Source organism: Dasypus novemcinctus, chromosome 20, assembly GCF_030445035.2.
Source record: "Dasypus novemcinctus isolate mDasNov1 chromosome 20, mDasNov1.1.hap2, whole genome shotgun sequence".
Taxonomy (NCBI): domain Eukaryota; kingdom Metazoa; phylum Chordata; class Mammalia; order Cingulata; family Dasypodidae; genus Dasypus; species Dasypus novemcinctus.
Window position 1 is genome coordinate 23,708,037 of NC_080692.1, and position 13,073 is coordinate 23,721,109.

The window sequence follows — 13,073 nt, forward strand, 5'->3', positions numbered from 1 at the left end:
AGACTCAAAGAGATAATTAGCTTTAAGAATAGAAATGTTCATAAAAGACAGAGTGGCCAGTGGACTTAATGGCCTCCACCACTGTTACAATTTCCCTTCTTTTCTGTTTTGTTTTGAAGCCTGGTACATAGCCTTGGCAAAAGCATGGACTTTGAAGTCAGGCAAATGGGTTTGAATTCCACCAGTCTTGGAGTGGGTAAAGGGGCTTTAGATGGACATGTCTGTAATGCTTAACATTTTTAAAAGAATATATTAATATATAACATGTATCATTAAATATTATTTTTTAATGCAGAAAAATCTTTGGAGATAGTCTATTCCAAGCGACAATTTCTACAGGGAGAGAAGACATATTCCCATCCAGCCCTCACTGGCAGTTGTTTAGGGGAGGGGGTGACAATGACATCCTGCCCCAATCCATCACAGTATGAAACCACTGTGGGCAGGAGGGGACAGGAGGAATAAACTGAAGAGTTGGTCTGGTCATAAACCAGTAGTCAAGTCTTTGTTTCTTAACAATGAGGTTATAGTTATGTAGCATTTACTAAATAAATTGGTCAACTCCCAACAGTGGTATCTTAAAAAATACCTTCAGTGGAAATTAATGTCATATTAATGCCGAACATAACTACACACAATATTTTCATACCATCTGAGCTACTTAAAACCACCTTCAGAATTGGCTTTTAACAAGGAACAACAGTACAGGCAATAGGAACTAATGAGAAGCATGCCCATTCAGGGTCTGAGAAGGGTCAGGAAGGCAACACCTGGAAAAGCTGACCTGACACCTGGTTTCAGCAAGGAACAGAGGAGAGGCAGCCATGGGCTGTGAGGAACTGGACTAGGGACTGTGGAAGCACTTTGGCCCTGCAGAAAAACCTAACAGCAGCCACCCGGGGATGCTCCCTGGAAGGCACTGCACCGCCAAACACACCCATTGGGTTGGTGGGCCTCAACAGGTGCCTGGGACCCTGTTCAGTGGCCGGGTCTGCCTGCTGAGCTCTCTGTCCTGTCCAGCTGAGCCAGCAGCTCAAGGCTCCATCCATCTCCAGGTCACGGCGGCCCTCCGACCCTGTCCAAGAGCCGCTAATCACGCCTGTCGATTGACGTCACAGCACTGTTTATGGGGCAGCCCTTGCCGAAGCAGTGACATGGCTGTGGCCAGCGTCACTCCAAAAATGCTGGGAATGCATCTCAAATGGGCAGCCGGAGACTTTTCCTAACTTTTATTGCTATTTTTAAGATACCTCTATCCCTGGCGAGGCTGGGCTGGAGCCCGAGACCTCAGTTTTATTTGACCACATTTATCTCCAGAGGTCACTGAAAGCTAAGAATAAGAAGGGTCATCGAGTTCCCAATGCTATTTGCCAGAAAATCAGGACAGGCTTTTCATTTCCCATCACAGGAGTGCTCTACGCGCTGACGCAGGAGCCAGCTCCAGAGGTCTTGCCTGGCCCTGCCTTCGGTCTGGGTTCTCACGGTAGCGCCCAGTCTCAGCACTCGCTCACTTGCTCTCTCCGTCTGTCTGTCTCTCTCCTCTCTATCTTTCATTTCTTACAGCCACCTACTGTTCCTGGCTTAGAAAGATATCAGTATGCCCCGACTTCCCAAATCTCCAGAGAATCTGGTGCCCCCAGCATGCAGTGAGGGGGACCCACAGACACAGACATTTCCATGAACAATTCTTATTGAGCTAAGAAACGCAACCCCACACCTATCTCGTGTGTTCACGCTAGGTCACATGCCAACCCTATTCTCTAGATATCTGCCTATGTTGTGGAGCAAGGTGTCTCTTTATCTTAAATGTCACCCTCAATCATCCCCAGTCTTTATACTGTAGGCAGGGAGATCTCCCCAAAGCCAAAGTCTGACTTCATCACTGCTCCAACAAACCCACCACTGCCCTAGTGACCACAATATGACCTGCCCCCTCCCCACTCTGCTCATCCTGGCCTTTGTTGTTGTTCAGCCTCCTCTTACATGGCTTCTCCCTCTCACTCTGGCTCAACTGATCTACTATGGTTACTCCCAAGGACTCAACCTCTCATACCAAAACCCTAACCATACCCTAGTCCCTCACCTTCCATCTTCTTCACCACTTGCCACTCCCTTTACTGCCCCACCTCCACCACCACCCCTCGCACCCCTGCTTGCCACCCATGCCCACTTGGTCATGTGAAGGAGTTCCAACAAGATCTTCTCTGTGGCCATTCACTTGCTTTAGGCCTCTTCTCCCTTGAAACTTCCCCTGCACACACAGATCTGAGTAAGGCAAATGGTCCTCCTTCTAAGGATTCTTGTATGTAGCTCCCTGCTTATTAAAACTTATAAAATATATTGAAATTTATGCCATTATATTAGAACTTATTAAACTAAATGCTAATTGCTCGCATACTTACTCATTTCTTCTACCTAGACTCCCTGAGGGAGCCACTGCATCTTGTTCCCTAACCAATGCCAAGCATCTAGTTGGGTCTCAAAAATATTTGCATAGCAAGCCTACAATCGTCACCAGTACTGAGAGTAATGACAAATGACAGATGCTCCAAAGGACATTTAAATTCGATTCTGAATGACTATTATCTCCAGGTAACTTGTCTTGGCAGAACAAGAATTAAAGTGCACTTCCCGAGCAGGAAATCACTGATTATTCTGCCCACTCAGTGGCAGAATTAAAAAAGAAATGGGCCACAGCCAAGCCATGTCCCCACCTACTTGCATGGAAACAACGGAGAGAAGACCACCAGGGTTTTACAGCTGCTGGGAAAATCTAGTGACTCTGGATGCAGTTACAAGAGAGCCTAATCTGATCTGTATGTACTAATAAAACCTGGTGTCCTGGACATCTGTTGTGTTGGCTGTAAAGTATCCATTCACCTTGGCTTCTCACTAGGGGACTATCTCCTACCCCAAGGTCATGTGCTTCATCCCTGGAGCCCATCTCCAAAAACTTCAGGCCTGGCCACTGAGAGCATCATTGTATTCCTCTGGCTACAGTGACTGAATCAGGGTGGAGCACGCATACTGATCCTAGCCAGTGAAATGCAGTGAGACTTTTGCTGGGATCAGTGGGAAAGAGTCATGGGCTTTTTTTTCAACTGGACTTGGAACTCAGTATAGTACTGGCCTGTAGCTCCTGGACATGGGGCTTGAAAATACAATCAGCATTCACTTGAGTAGAGTTTGAGAGATGGAAAAAGATAAGGTTTGGGCACCATTGAGCAAATAAAGTCTTACCTAAAATGAGACCTATCTTCAACTTTCAATTATGGGGGTCATTCAATTCTCTTCCTTGCTTAAACCAGTTTAGGCAACTGCTGTATTTGGGAAGCATATTCCAGATATATTGCTGGCAGTTTCTGGAAGTTCTGATGGTCAGGGGCAAAGCCAGAGACACTTGGTACTCTATGAAAGGCATGTGCTTCTAGATCAGCTAAAGAAACAGATCATGTTAGCCTTGCTTCTCCATGCAGTGATGGTGCTTGAACAGATCTGAGTTTCAGCTCAGGATCGTCCACCAGCTATGTCTTTAATCTTGGAAAGTTCTTCATCTTTCTAAGCCTCAGGTTATTTTTTTATTTAGAATTAAGAATTTCAACATGATAACTTATATGGTCCCTTCCAGTTATAAAAAATTATTTTCTAAATTCTCACTTTCAGTGCATATTTGTTTAATGCAAACATGGAGTCTATTGGACCTGACCTATATGTTACTGGAAAAGGTTTGGGGCTGGTACAGAACCTCTGTACTGTGGAACTATGTCTTTTGAGTCTGGGGATCAAATTCCAGCATTATGGACAGACAGACCAGCATCCCAGATCATGGAAGAGTGGTCCCTGGGCAGTACATACTCAAGTAGCAAACCTCTTACTACAATACAACTTCAGTCAAGGGTCAGATTCTTTGTAGAATATACCTGAAACATCTAGGCTGATGTAAAAGGATATCTATGTATGAATTTATCCAGTCTTGGGTGTGGTCCCTGATTTTGTATCTTTTTGTAGTTAGTAGGAGTTGAACCCTGAAGGTATTGCTCCTGGGACCAGAATATCCTTCTAATTAAATCACAGCTTGGTAAGGTTGTTCAACTCAGTTATCTGGGTTGGGAAGACCAACTACTTTGTTCCCTACTGTGATCTCAGACTGTAAATCCAAACCAAGCAGCTGCCTTACAAATGACTGACCTTGGCTCCTAAGGCATCCCAGGTGAGAGAGCGTGACAGGCAGGCCCAAAGTCATCACGGCTGCAAACATAGCAGGTTCCTTGCATCGGAAGCTCTCACAGCAGATACGACCGAGGATGGTCAGGGCAAGCCCTATATATCTAACCTTGGGCCCAGACACCTTTCCCTAAGTTTCTATTAATGTTGTTGTACTTTTTGTTCTGTTTTTAAGTAAATATGAGGTATGACCTTTAATCAAGCCCTTTATAGCAACTATGATTTAACTGAGGGTATGTGAGGCCTAAAGAGTCAAATTCCCTCTGCTCTTTTCTCTTTACTTGCCCTTCTTGGGTAAACAGTGGAGAGTTGCCTGTTTCTCATGCTAGTGCCTTTCTATCATGACTCTAACCCAGGCCTCTCCGGAATTCCAGTTTAGTATGTCTAGGAGTTAGGTGAAAACAGCACCTTGGATTTCCTATCATCACTTTAAATGCAACATGATTGAAATAAAATTCATCATATGTACCATAAAATAAGATTCTCTTATCATTTTCTCCTGTCCCTGTCAACGGAGCCACCATTTCCCCTGTCCTCTGATTTCAACTCAAATTTTGTTGACAACGTTAACTCAGCCCCTCTTCCTATGTCTTGTTACCAATTTGCAATATACAAATAGCTCATCTTCTCCTGTCCTCTTACTTCCTTCCACCACCAGGTATGATCCCCCATGATCCCTGATGATTCACATCATTCAGATGTGAGCAGCAGTTCAAATGTTCTCCCTGTGTTTGCCAAGTTCTAATCCATCTTCCTTAATTTTCCTAGACTTACCTTTAGCTTATTGTTCCCTGGCACTAAAAAGATTATTTTCCTATAGCAACACATTAAAACTCTTGCCCAGTTCCAGGACAAACCATGATCTACTCCATCCTATCTATTCAAATTCAATAACTTATTAGCTTATGCTATCCTCAGAGTTTCTACAGAGATTGTATTTTCACTGTGATTCCCTTTCATTACCTCCTAAGCACTCTCTTTGCTAACTAAGTTATCTAGTCCCAAAGTGTTCATCTAGTACCACAGATGCATCCCCACCTCCATGACTTTTTCCATGCTGACTCCCCATCTAGAATGCTCTCTCTTTCTCCTACAATTCCTCGTGGCACCTTCAGGATGTCTAGACTTTCTAGCATAGCTCTCACTCATCTCCCTCTCCTCTGAACACACACAGGAGCACAACGAGCACTGAATGGCCTATTTCCTATCTGTCCTGCTTGTTTTCTTCCCAGAGACCACAGATCCCTTGAGGATGAGGGCAAGTTTCTATATTTCTTTTGTCTGCTCCACAGTATCTAGCAAAATGTATTCAATAAATATTTGTTGACTCATTCAAATTGGTATACAGCAATTTGGAGGTAGAGGGGTGGAGAGGGCAAGAAGAGCCGAATTCTAGGCCAACCAGGTAATTATTCGGCGGCCCCCGAGGCTACGGGTCCTCAGCTGTGGTCCTCCTGATTACTTTACCTGCAGAACTGGACCTCCTGGTCGAAGTGTGAGTTTTCTGGCTGTGACCCCTCTTTCAGCTGGCTGACATTGAAAAAGGAGAGGGTGTGGTTGATGAAGCCATGCAGGGTCCCGTTGTGACTGTAGGAGTACTGGTACACGAGGCGGGGGATAAAGTCAGAGGTGACAGCGATGACAAAAGCCTGAAGGAGAGAGCCACAAGCACTTGAAGAGGGGTCTGGGTGGTGGCCATGCCGGCCACACAGAGCCCATCTGCCTCAGTGATCCTGCCCTCTTGGGTTCCCATCCAGAGGCGTGGCTCTGGCTAACCTGGAAGCACCAGATCCCGCTCAGGTTCCTGGTCCCTGAGGGCATGCAGGGACTTGCTGGCTTTCCCAGATTTGACATGGGTCAGCAAATCCACCAAAGAGTGACTGCCCAGAGAGCAAATTACAACCACTGCAGCCAAGGATGCTAAGCCAGTTTGGGCCATCTGGTCCAACTCTGAGATACCTGAGTTGATACCGGCGTTGGCCAGGTCAAAACAGTGTTAAGATTTTCTAAGGAACTTGCCGATAGTGGTTAGAGTGTCATAAACTGCAATGGGCAAGGAAATTGAATGGCAATGTACATCTGCTCCTGAGTGATCCCAGAAAGCCAGGAATACCAATGCCTTCACAGCACATGCACTATGCCCATTGTCGCCAATACCTTTTAGTACAATTTGTTATGGATGTTGTTCTTTCATCCACTTTACTTAGGGGAAGCAAGACATAGAGAGGGAAGGCGTGGGTCCTGCTAGATGGAACCACAAAAACCCAGCACAGTATCAGGCATATCGAAGCCCTCTATACATGTCTACGGAGCAAACCAAACAGCAAATGAATGTGTGTTTGAATGCAGAGGTACTTTTGGCAGGTGTTTATGCACTAACAACTGAAGCCCTTTAAAAAACATAGTTTACAAATTTTTTTCTAAATGTAGATGAAAGTGCAGATGGCAATAGCCATATTTGAGGATGAATAACATATTATTTACTATAATCATAGCTCCAATTTGCTGAGCTCTTACTTTATGTCTGTTCATAATCCCATTTAATTTCCAGAATGATCCTTTTTGATGGTTCTATTACAGACAAGCAAACAAGTCTTAGGGAGGTTAGGGAAGTAAAACTTGGTGTTCCTCTGTTCTGTAGATGGACAGTGGTTAATATTCACGGACTTGTCTAGTAGACATAACACCAAAGTAGCTACTGTCAATTTTCCAAATTGTGCTTTATTTCTAAGCCTCAAGACATGTTTCCTACATCAGTGTGTGACATCGTTTGCAGCAGGATTCAGTGTGGAACTGGCTGACTGCCTCCACCTCTTGTCACATCTCTCCTAGTCGTTTCATGCGGTCTCAATAGGGAACCAGGTCAAAGCCAGAATCCGTGTTTCTCTCAGCAGGGGAAATGGGCGTGTTTTCTTTCGATATTTCCTAAGGCGATAAAATAGGAGGCCCCGGCTGGCCACTGTGGGTATAGAATGCAGATTCAAAAAGGAGTGACCGGCTAGGACCAGCAGGATTTCCTCTGGAAATATGGACATGTCTGGCAAGACAGTTAAGGCGATCACAGCAGCTAGGACCCCTCTGCTTCCATGTCCTGTCTTATCTTACCCAGTGCCAGAGTCCACGAGGATAATTAAAACTTGACATCGACAGCTTGGAGGAACCATAATTAGGAATTGCAGCCTGGGCAATGCTCCAGGTATTGTTTAGCTCCGGAGCAGATAAAGAAAGGAAAGAGGTGGATAGGTAGGTGGAATTCTTTCCTCATTAATTCTTGGCTCTGAGCAAAGATCTGATTTTGACTCTTAAGGCCAAGGCATGCATTCTGAAGGATAACCGTCTTCCTTTCTCTTAGGGAAATCTAAAAAATAATTGCACAGCTCTGGTAACAGCATGGTGCGGCAGAAGGCAGGGCCAATTGACCAGGAGGTAGTCTTAAATAAAGCTCCACTTGGAGATGCCGGGTGGTAACAGGCGCTGCCTTCCTGCTTCTAAGCCCTCTGGATAGCCCTTCTCTGCAGAGCTTAGGGTATCATGGACGTAAGCACTTACATTGATGATCACGGAGAACTTGCCAATTCCAGAGAGAATGTCAAACCAGATTCCTGTAGAACGGAAAGGAAGGTGTCTGGCTCGCTCCCACCCTTGGCCCAGTGATGGTGCTGCAGCTCAGGGTGATGTTTAGCAAGCGGGTTTTTCACCCAGGGAGGTTTGTCGGCCCCCCAGGAATGGGCTTGTCTGGAATGCCTTAGATGCACCCTTCTGGGGCTAGAGAATGGGGGTGGGGGGGGAAGCATGAGGCCTGGGAGGGCCTCCCAGTGCCTGAGGCTGTGGGGACGGGGGACTCAAGGGGCGAAGGGGCAGGGGTGTCCCCAGCCCTCTGGGTTCCTGACATGGTGAGGGGGTGGTGGGAGGAGACTGAGGGCAGGAGGGAGGGGCATGGGACTGCTGTGGCCTCTGGGGGGCCATACCGATATCTTTGGTTCTCACAGCATCCGGCCGTCTCAGCTCCGTTACAAACTTCTTTGCATCAAGCCGCACTTCAATGACATTGTTGAGGAGGGCAAACACGGGTGCCAGAGGAAAGGAGGCCACAAAGAGGGTGACGAAGCCGAACTGGATGACTAGGAGAGAGAGAACGAAAGGGGAGGCTTCAGTGGGAGAAGCGCAACGTCCTTTACTGGGTTCTCTTCCACGTTTGATGGTTAGGCTCCCTTTTCTTCCTGCCCCACAGTCATGGGTATTTCTTACTCAATATCTGCAGGTTTATAGGCCGATGCCATCACTAGGGGACAAAGCACTGGAAGAGGCACAGTGAGGAGAGGAAAAAAAAAAAAGCTTTGATTCTTTCCTTCCCTTACCCTTTACCTTCAGTCACTAATCGTGGTCCTCTAACTCAGAAACTGGCAAACTTTTCCAGATAGTAAATGTTTTCAGATTTGCAAACCAGATGCTACTCAGCTTCGCTGTTGCAGAAAGTAGCCATAGACAATATGTAAACAAATGGGCTTGGCTATGTCCCCAAAAAACTTTATTTACAAAAGCGGGCAGGGGGCCGGATTTGCCTATGGGCTGGAATTTGTTAACCCTGATCTAACTGAAAAAAAAACAAATCTCCCAAATTTGGCCTCTTTTTTCTACATACATGTCACTGCCTTGATTTAGAAAGTTGATTCACTCATCACGGATTTATTGAAAGCTCGCTAAATGTCAGATGCTGGGCCAAGGATTTAAAGAGGTCAAGCTTGGTCCCGCCATTCTGAGGGCTCAATATATATTTGTTGATGGAGACACAGTCCTGAATCCCAGGGAGGTCACAGTCTAATAGGACTTCCCTAAATGCCAAAGGAACGTTATTTAAATTTTCAGTTACTTCAACTGTAAATTGAGGATAATAATAATGCCTGCCAAATAGGGTCATTGTAAGGTTAAATTATATTGCATACCTAAAGTGTATAATTATTACCTATTATATGTAATTTTATTTATATTGTAATGAATATCAACCTGTACTGACGGCTGCAATGTAGATTGTATACTTATATGCTAACCAGATATAAATTTAAATAAGGAAGAGAATCGAGTTTAGATATTGAGAGGCATATTTTCCAACTAGCTATAGGTCCTTGGGCAATTCATTTTATTCCAATGGGTATCAGTGTCCCATTGCTAAATGGAAGGGACTGGTTGAAATTCCCTTCAGGTTTGCTTTGCAGTGATGCTGTGATTCTCAATTCTCTTGGACAAGCTTTAAGATTCAAGGATATTAAAATAAAAAATGAAAAACTGAGACCTAAACTAAAAAATGAAATGAAATGAAATGAAATTTCACAGAGGGATAAACCTAATGCAGTAGAAGATTCAAGAAAGAGAACAAGCATGGAAATTTACCCAGCACAACTGCTTTCAATTTGGCAGCATCTTCGGGCCCACAGTGGTGGGCCACTGCCCTTGCTGATACAACCCTGTCCACCACCATTGCCTTGATGCCCAACAGATTCTCAGCAGGTCTTAGGAAACTGGCAGGTGCCAGGGGATGGCAAGGCACTTGCACCCCAAGGAGGAGATTTGTCAAAGTTGAGCCCTTGGAATGGCCGGCTGCCTAGAAGGGGGTGAGGTGGGGGTGCAGAAATCTTCAAAAAATCTTCTGGGAGCCAGTTCAAATGCAGGGTCCATCGCATCTTTTAAAATGAGGCTTTGCTGAAGGAATTCACTTGGGGGCTGGGGGAGTGCAGGGTGGAGAGTGGGGGATGGAGTTTTAAGCAGGAAAGCAAAACAGATGTTAGACGAGTTTTTAAAAACCTGTAAAATGCATGTCTGTACTTAAGTACATATATGAATGTATCTGATTTATGGAGTTCTAAGTTGGTCTTCTTGAACCCGATGTGCTCAGTTTTACAGGGCAAACGTTCTTCTGATCATATGCAGCAGAACTATGTCAATTCTCCAAAGCCCCAGCACGGCCTTGGCAAGACAACTGACAGAGGAGGGAAACGGGCAGTTGATGTCCACGCGATTGTAAATGTATACAACCTGCCCTTGCCACACTCACGGAAATGGCACCAGGGTATCCAATGTCCTTCCAGGAAAAATGTGACTCTCCACTTCTCTTTCCCGTGAGCTCCAGGGGAAGACGCGAACGCATTTCTGCTGGGTTCGGCCTGACGGTTTGCTCTTTTACCACTGCAAGCTCTCCAGAAACAGGCTGTCTTTTGTCCCTCTTCCAGGGCTGGCTAAATGCTCTTTAATAGTTCCCATAAATTATCCTGACCCCTGACCTTTATGACAGAAGGTCTCTTTTCCTTCCTCCCTGCTACGTAAGGCAATGTGGTTGGAATGGGACCACCATTATATTTACATATACTTTTATGTAAATCACTGGAGGTCACTCCTGATTTTCCCTGGCAAAGAGAAGCCACCCCAGTCTCTGCAGATGTGCTCACTGCTGCAGGTATTGCCCGTGCAGACTGGACACCCTGAGCCTTTCCAGAAATACACCCAAAGAGGCAGAAACGAATAGGAAGCTTCACTTTATCTGGGATGAAAACAAAATCAAAACCATAACCCTCCAGTAGGTGAATGCCAAATCTAAGCCCTGCTCTTATCAGCTGAAAGCCTAAAACGCCATATCAGATGGAAGTCCTTCTGGGTTCACTTCAGAGGACACTGAGATTGACCTTCACCAACACCAAGGTTTGCCTCTGAAAACAGCAAGCCTCCCTTAGGACAAGAGCTGTGCCGGAAATCCTCAGCATGCTGCATAATAGAAGCCAGCTTGGCAGACCAGTAAGATTAAACCTGGCCAAGCTGATTAGGAGGAATCCATACGTGGATTTTTAACAAAGCCTGCTTTAAAAGGCCAAGCTAAAAGCACAATGACTGCAGACACTCGTAGGCATAAATGCCATTGGGTTTCTCTTCTCACACTCCATCAGCGAGGGCTCTTTAAAAATAGCTACTAGCCCTTCACTATCTGACGCTGAAGTCAGATAAAATCATGGGCTTGATTGCCTGGACTCAGGTTAAAATAACAAGGAGGAATGGGTTAAACCAAACAAGATGGTGGCCAGCAAGGACATTCTAGAACATTCTGCTCAGAGAAAAAACAGTGTATATTAGGTAGAATAGAAATGGAAAGGTTAGGTCTGGTGCAAAAGCTCTTGATGACACAGCATTCTGATTTTTTACTCATTTATTTAAAATTCTACAATGAAGAATATCCTCTTCTCCCTCCCCAGCAAACCCCCCTCCTGCCACACTTACACTATAAAGTCCAGATCCTTAGTCTGGCCTTCAAGGTCCTTTGTGAACTTAACCTACTTCCAGGCTCATTTCCTCCCTGCCCACTCTGGGGGCTAATATTTAGCCAGCTTGCTTGGCTATCAACTCTGCCTGGGTTCCAGCCCTTCCAAAACCATTAGTACTTCCCCCAATTCACCATGTTTTCCACATTTCTGAGCCTTTGAACATACCATTACTATATAATTTTCCATCCCTTCTTGTCTGCCAGGTGAATTACAGTTCATCTTTCAGTGTCAACACAAGCCTAGTCTTTTCTCTGAAGACTCTCTTCCACCTTCTCCCACTCTCTCCCACAGTCAGATTTGGATGCCATTGGTAGCCCTGTCCTCACTCCCACAATGCCTTGCACATGTCACTCTAGTCTTTTTATTTTTCAGGGTTTTAGATGTCTTTATTTTGGGTCAATAGTCTAAAATTCCAGAACTGCAAAAGCTGTAGCAAATAATTTGCACTGACGTCTCCAAGGGTCTTATCTGCACACAAGCACTGGTCATTGTCATGATTTGGCTTCAACACGGAGAACATAAACCCTAGAAAACCTGACTCTGTTTCTGGCCTTCAGGATTTCCCAATTTTCTCCAATAGATATGTTTTTGACTAGAAGTAAAAAAACAACTGTGAATTCTAGATTCTGGTCAAAATTAGAAAGATTTGGTCCAAAATAAGGGGCCCAGGAAGAAGCCATTAGGATAAGGAATTTAGCCCTATAGAACGGCCTCAACTCTATCACTCTGAAGATAGAGGTGACCAACTTCTCTTCTGAGACTGGAACAGGTAAGGGTCCATTTTCCCACCCACTGTAAATAATGCAAAAACTAACATTAACAGGTTACAATTCTTATAGATGAAAACAAGGTTCAAATTTGCTCATTGGCTCAGGCTCCACAGTCTTTGTCCTGGCACCTGGCTTTGGTGGGCTGCTGACACTGACTGTGCTCGGATTAGCTACACAGATTGGGATGCAGAGCTGAGTCTACACTCAGATCACAAGGGAAAAGCATGTAAGCATTTAATGAACCTCCTCCCTCCATAAGGCTTCAAGCCACCAGGACACAGGCTCCCCCCACCTTAAACTTCTCCTCAGCTCTTCTGCTGAAGAACTTAGCCTTCAAAATGACTTTGGAAACTTTCCTTTCCCCAGGATTTTGTAGTAGCCTGATCACACCACATCAACGATGCAACCAGCTCCAGTCTTGTTTTTGGCAGCATTTCCTTGAGTCTGCTCACTGACCAAAGTCCACAGTTTATCAAGGTTCACAGTTGGACAGAAGCACTGATTCCTCTTCAAGTGATAATGCCTTATACCAACCTTCCCGAAGTAACCCGGGTGATATTTGTCAAAGTTGATCCTGTGCTGATGCATGCCACCAGAACTACCCGGGCCTCCTGGATGCTTCTGGTGTTTGCTGATATGGCATGGCCATGGCTCACATGGCCCCAGAGTTTCCAGGTGTTTCTCAATCTGAATAGCATGCCAGCAGCTGAGATGAAAGGGAGAGTTCTAGTCTTTGCTGGACTTGCTCCCTAGATGGTAAGCCTGTTGAGAGCAG

General features: G+C 45.2%; 1 protein-coding gene across 1 annotated transcript in view; it reads right to left on the minus strand.

Annotated features, from left to right (window-relative positions):
- The window catches only part of ANO2 (anoctamin 2), a 319,432-nt gene that overhangs the window by 14,334 nt on the left and 292,025 nt on the right, over positions 1–13,073 (minus strand). Inside the window, exons 19-21 of the mRNA XM_071210134.1 lie at positions 8,193–8,345; positions 7,774–7,826; positions 5,692–5,873 (exon numbers count right to left, since the gene is read on the minus strand). Coding sequence (XP_071066235.1) covers positions 5,692–5,873; positions 7,774–7,826; positions 8,193–8,345 — 388 coding nt within the window. The remainder of the gene's footprint in view (positions 1–5,691; positions 5,874–7,773; positions 7,827–8,192; positions 8,346–13,073) is intronic.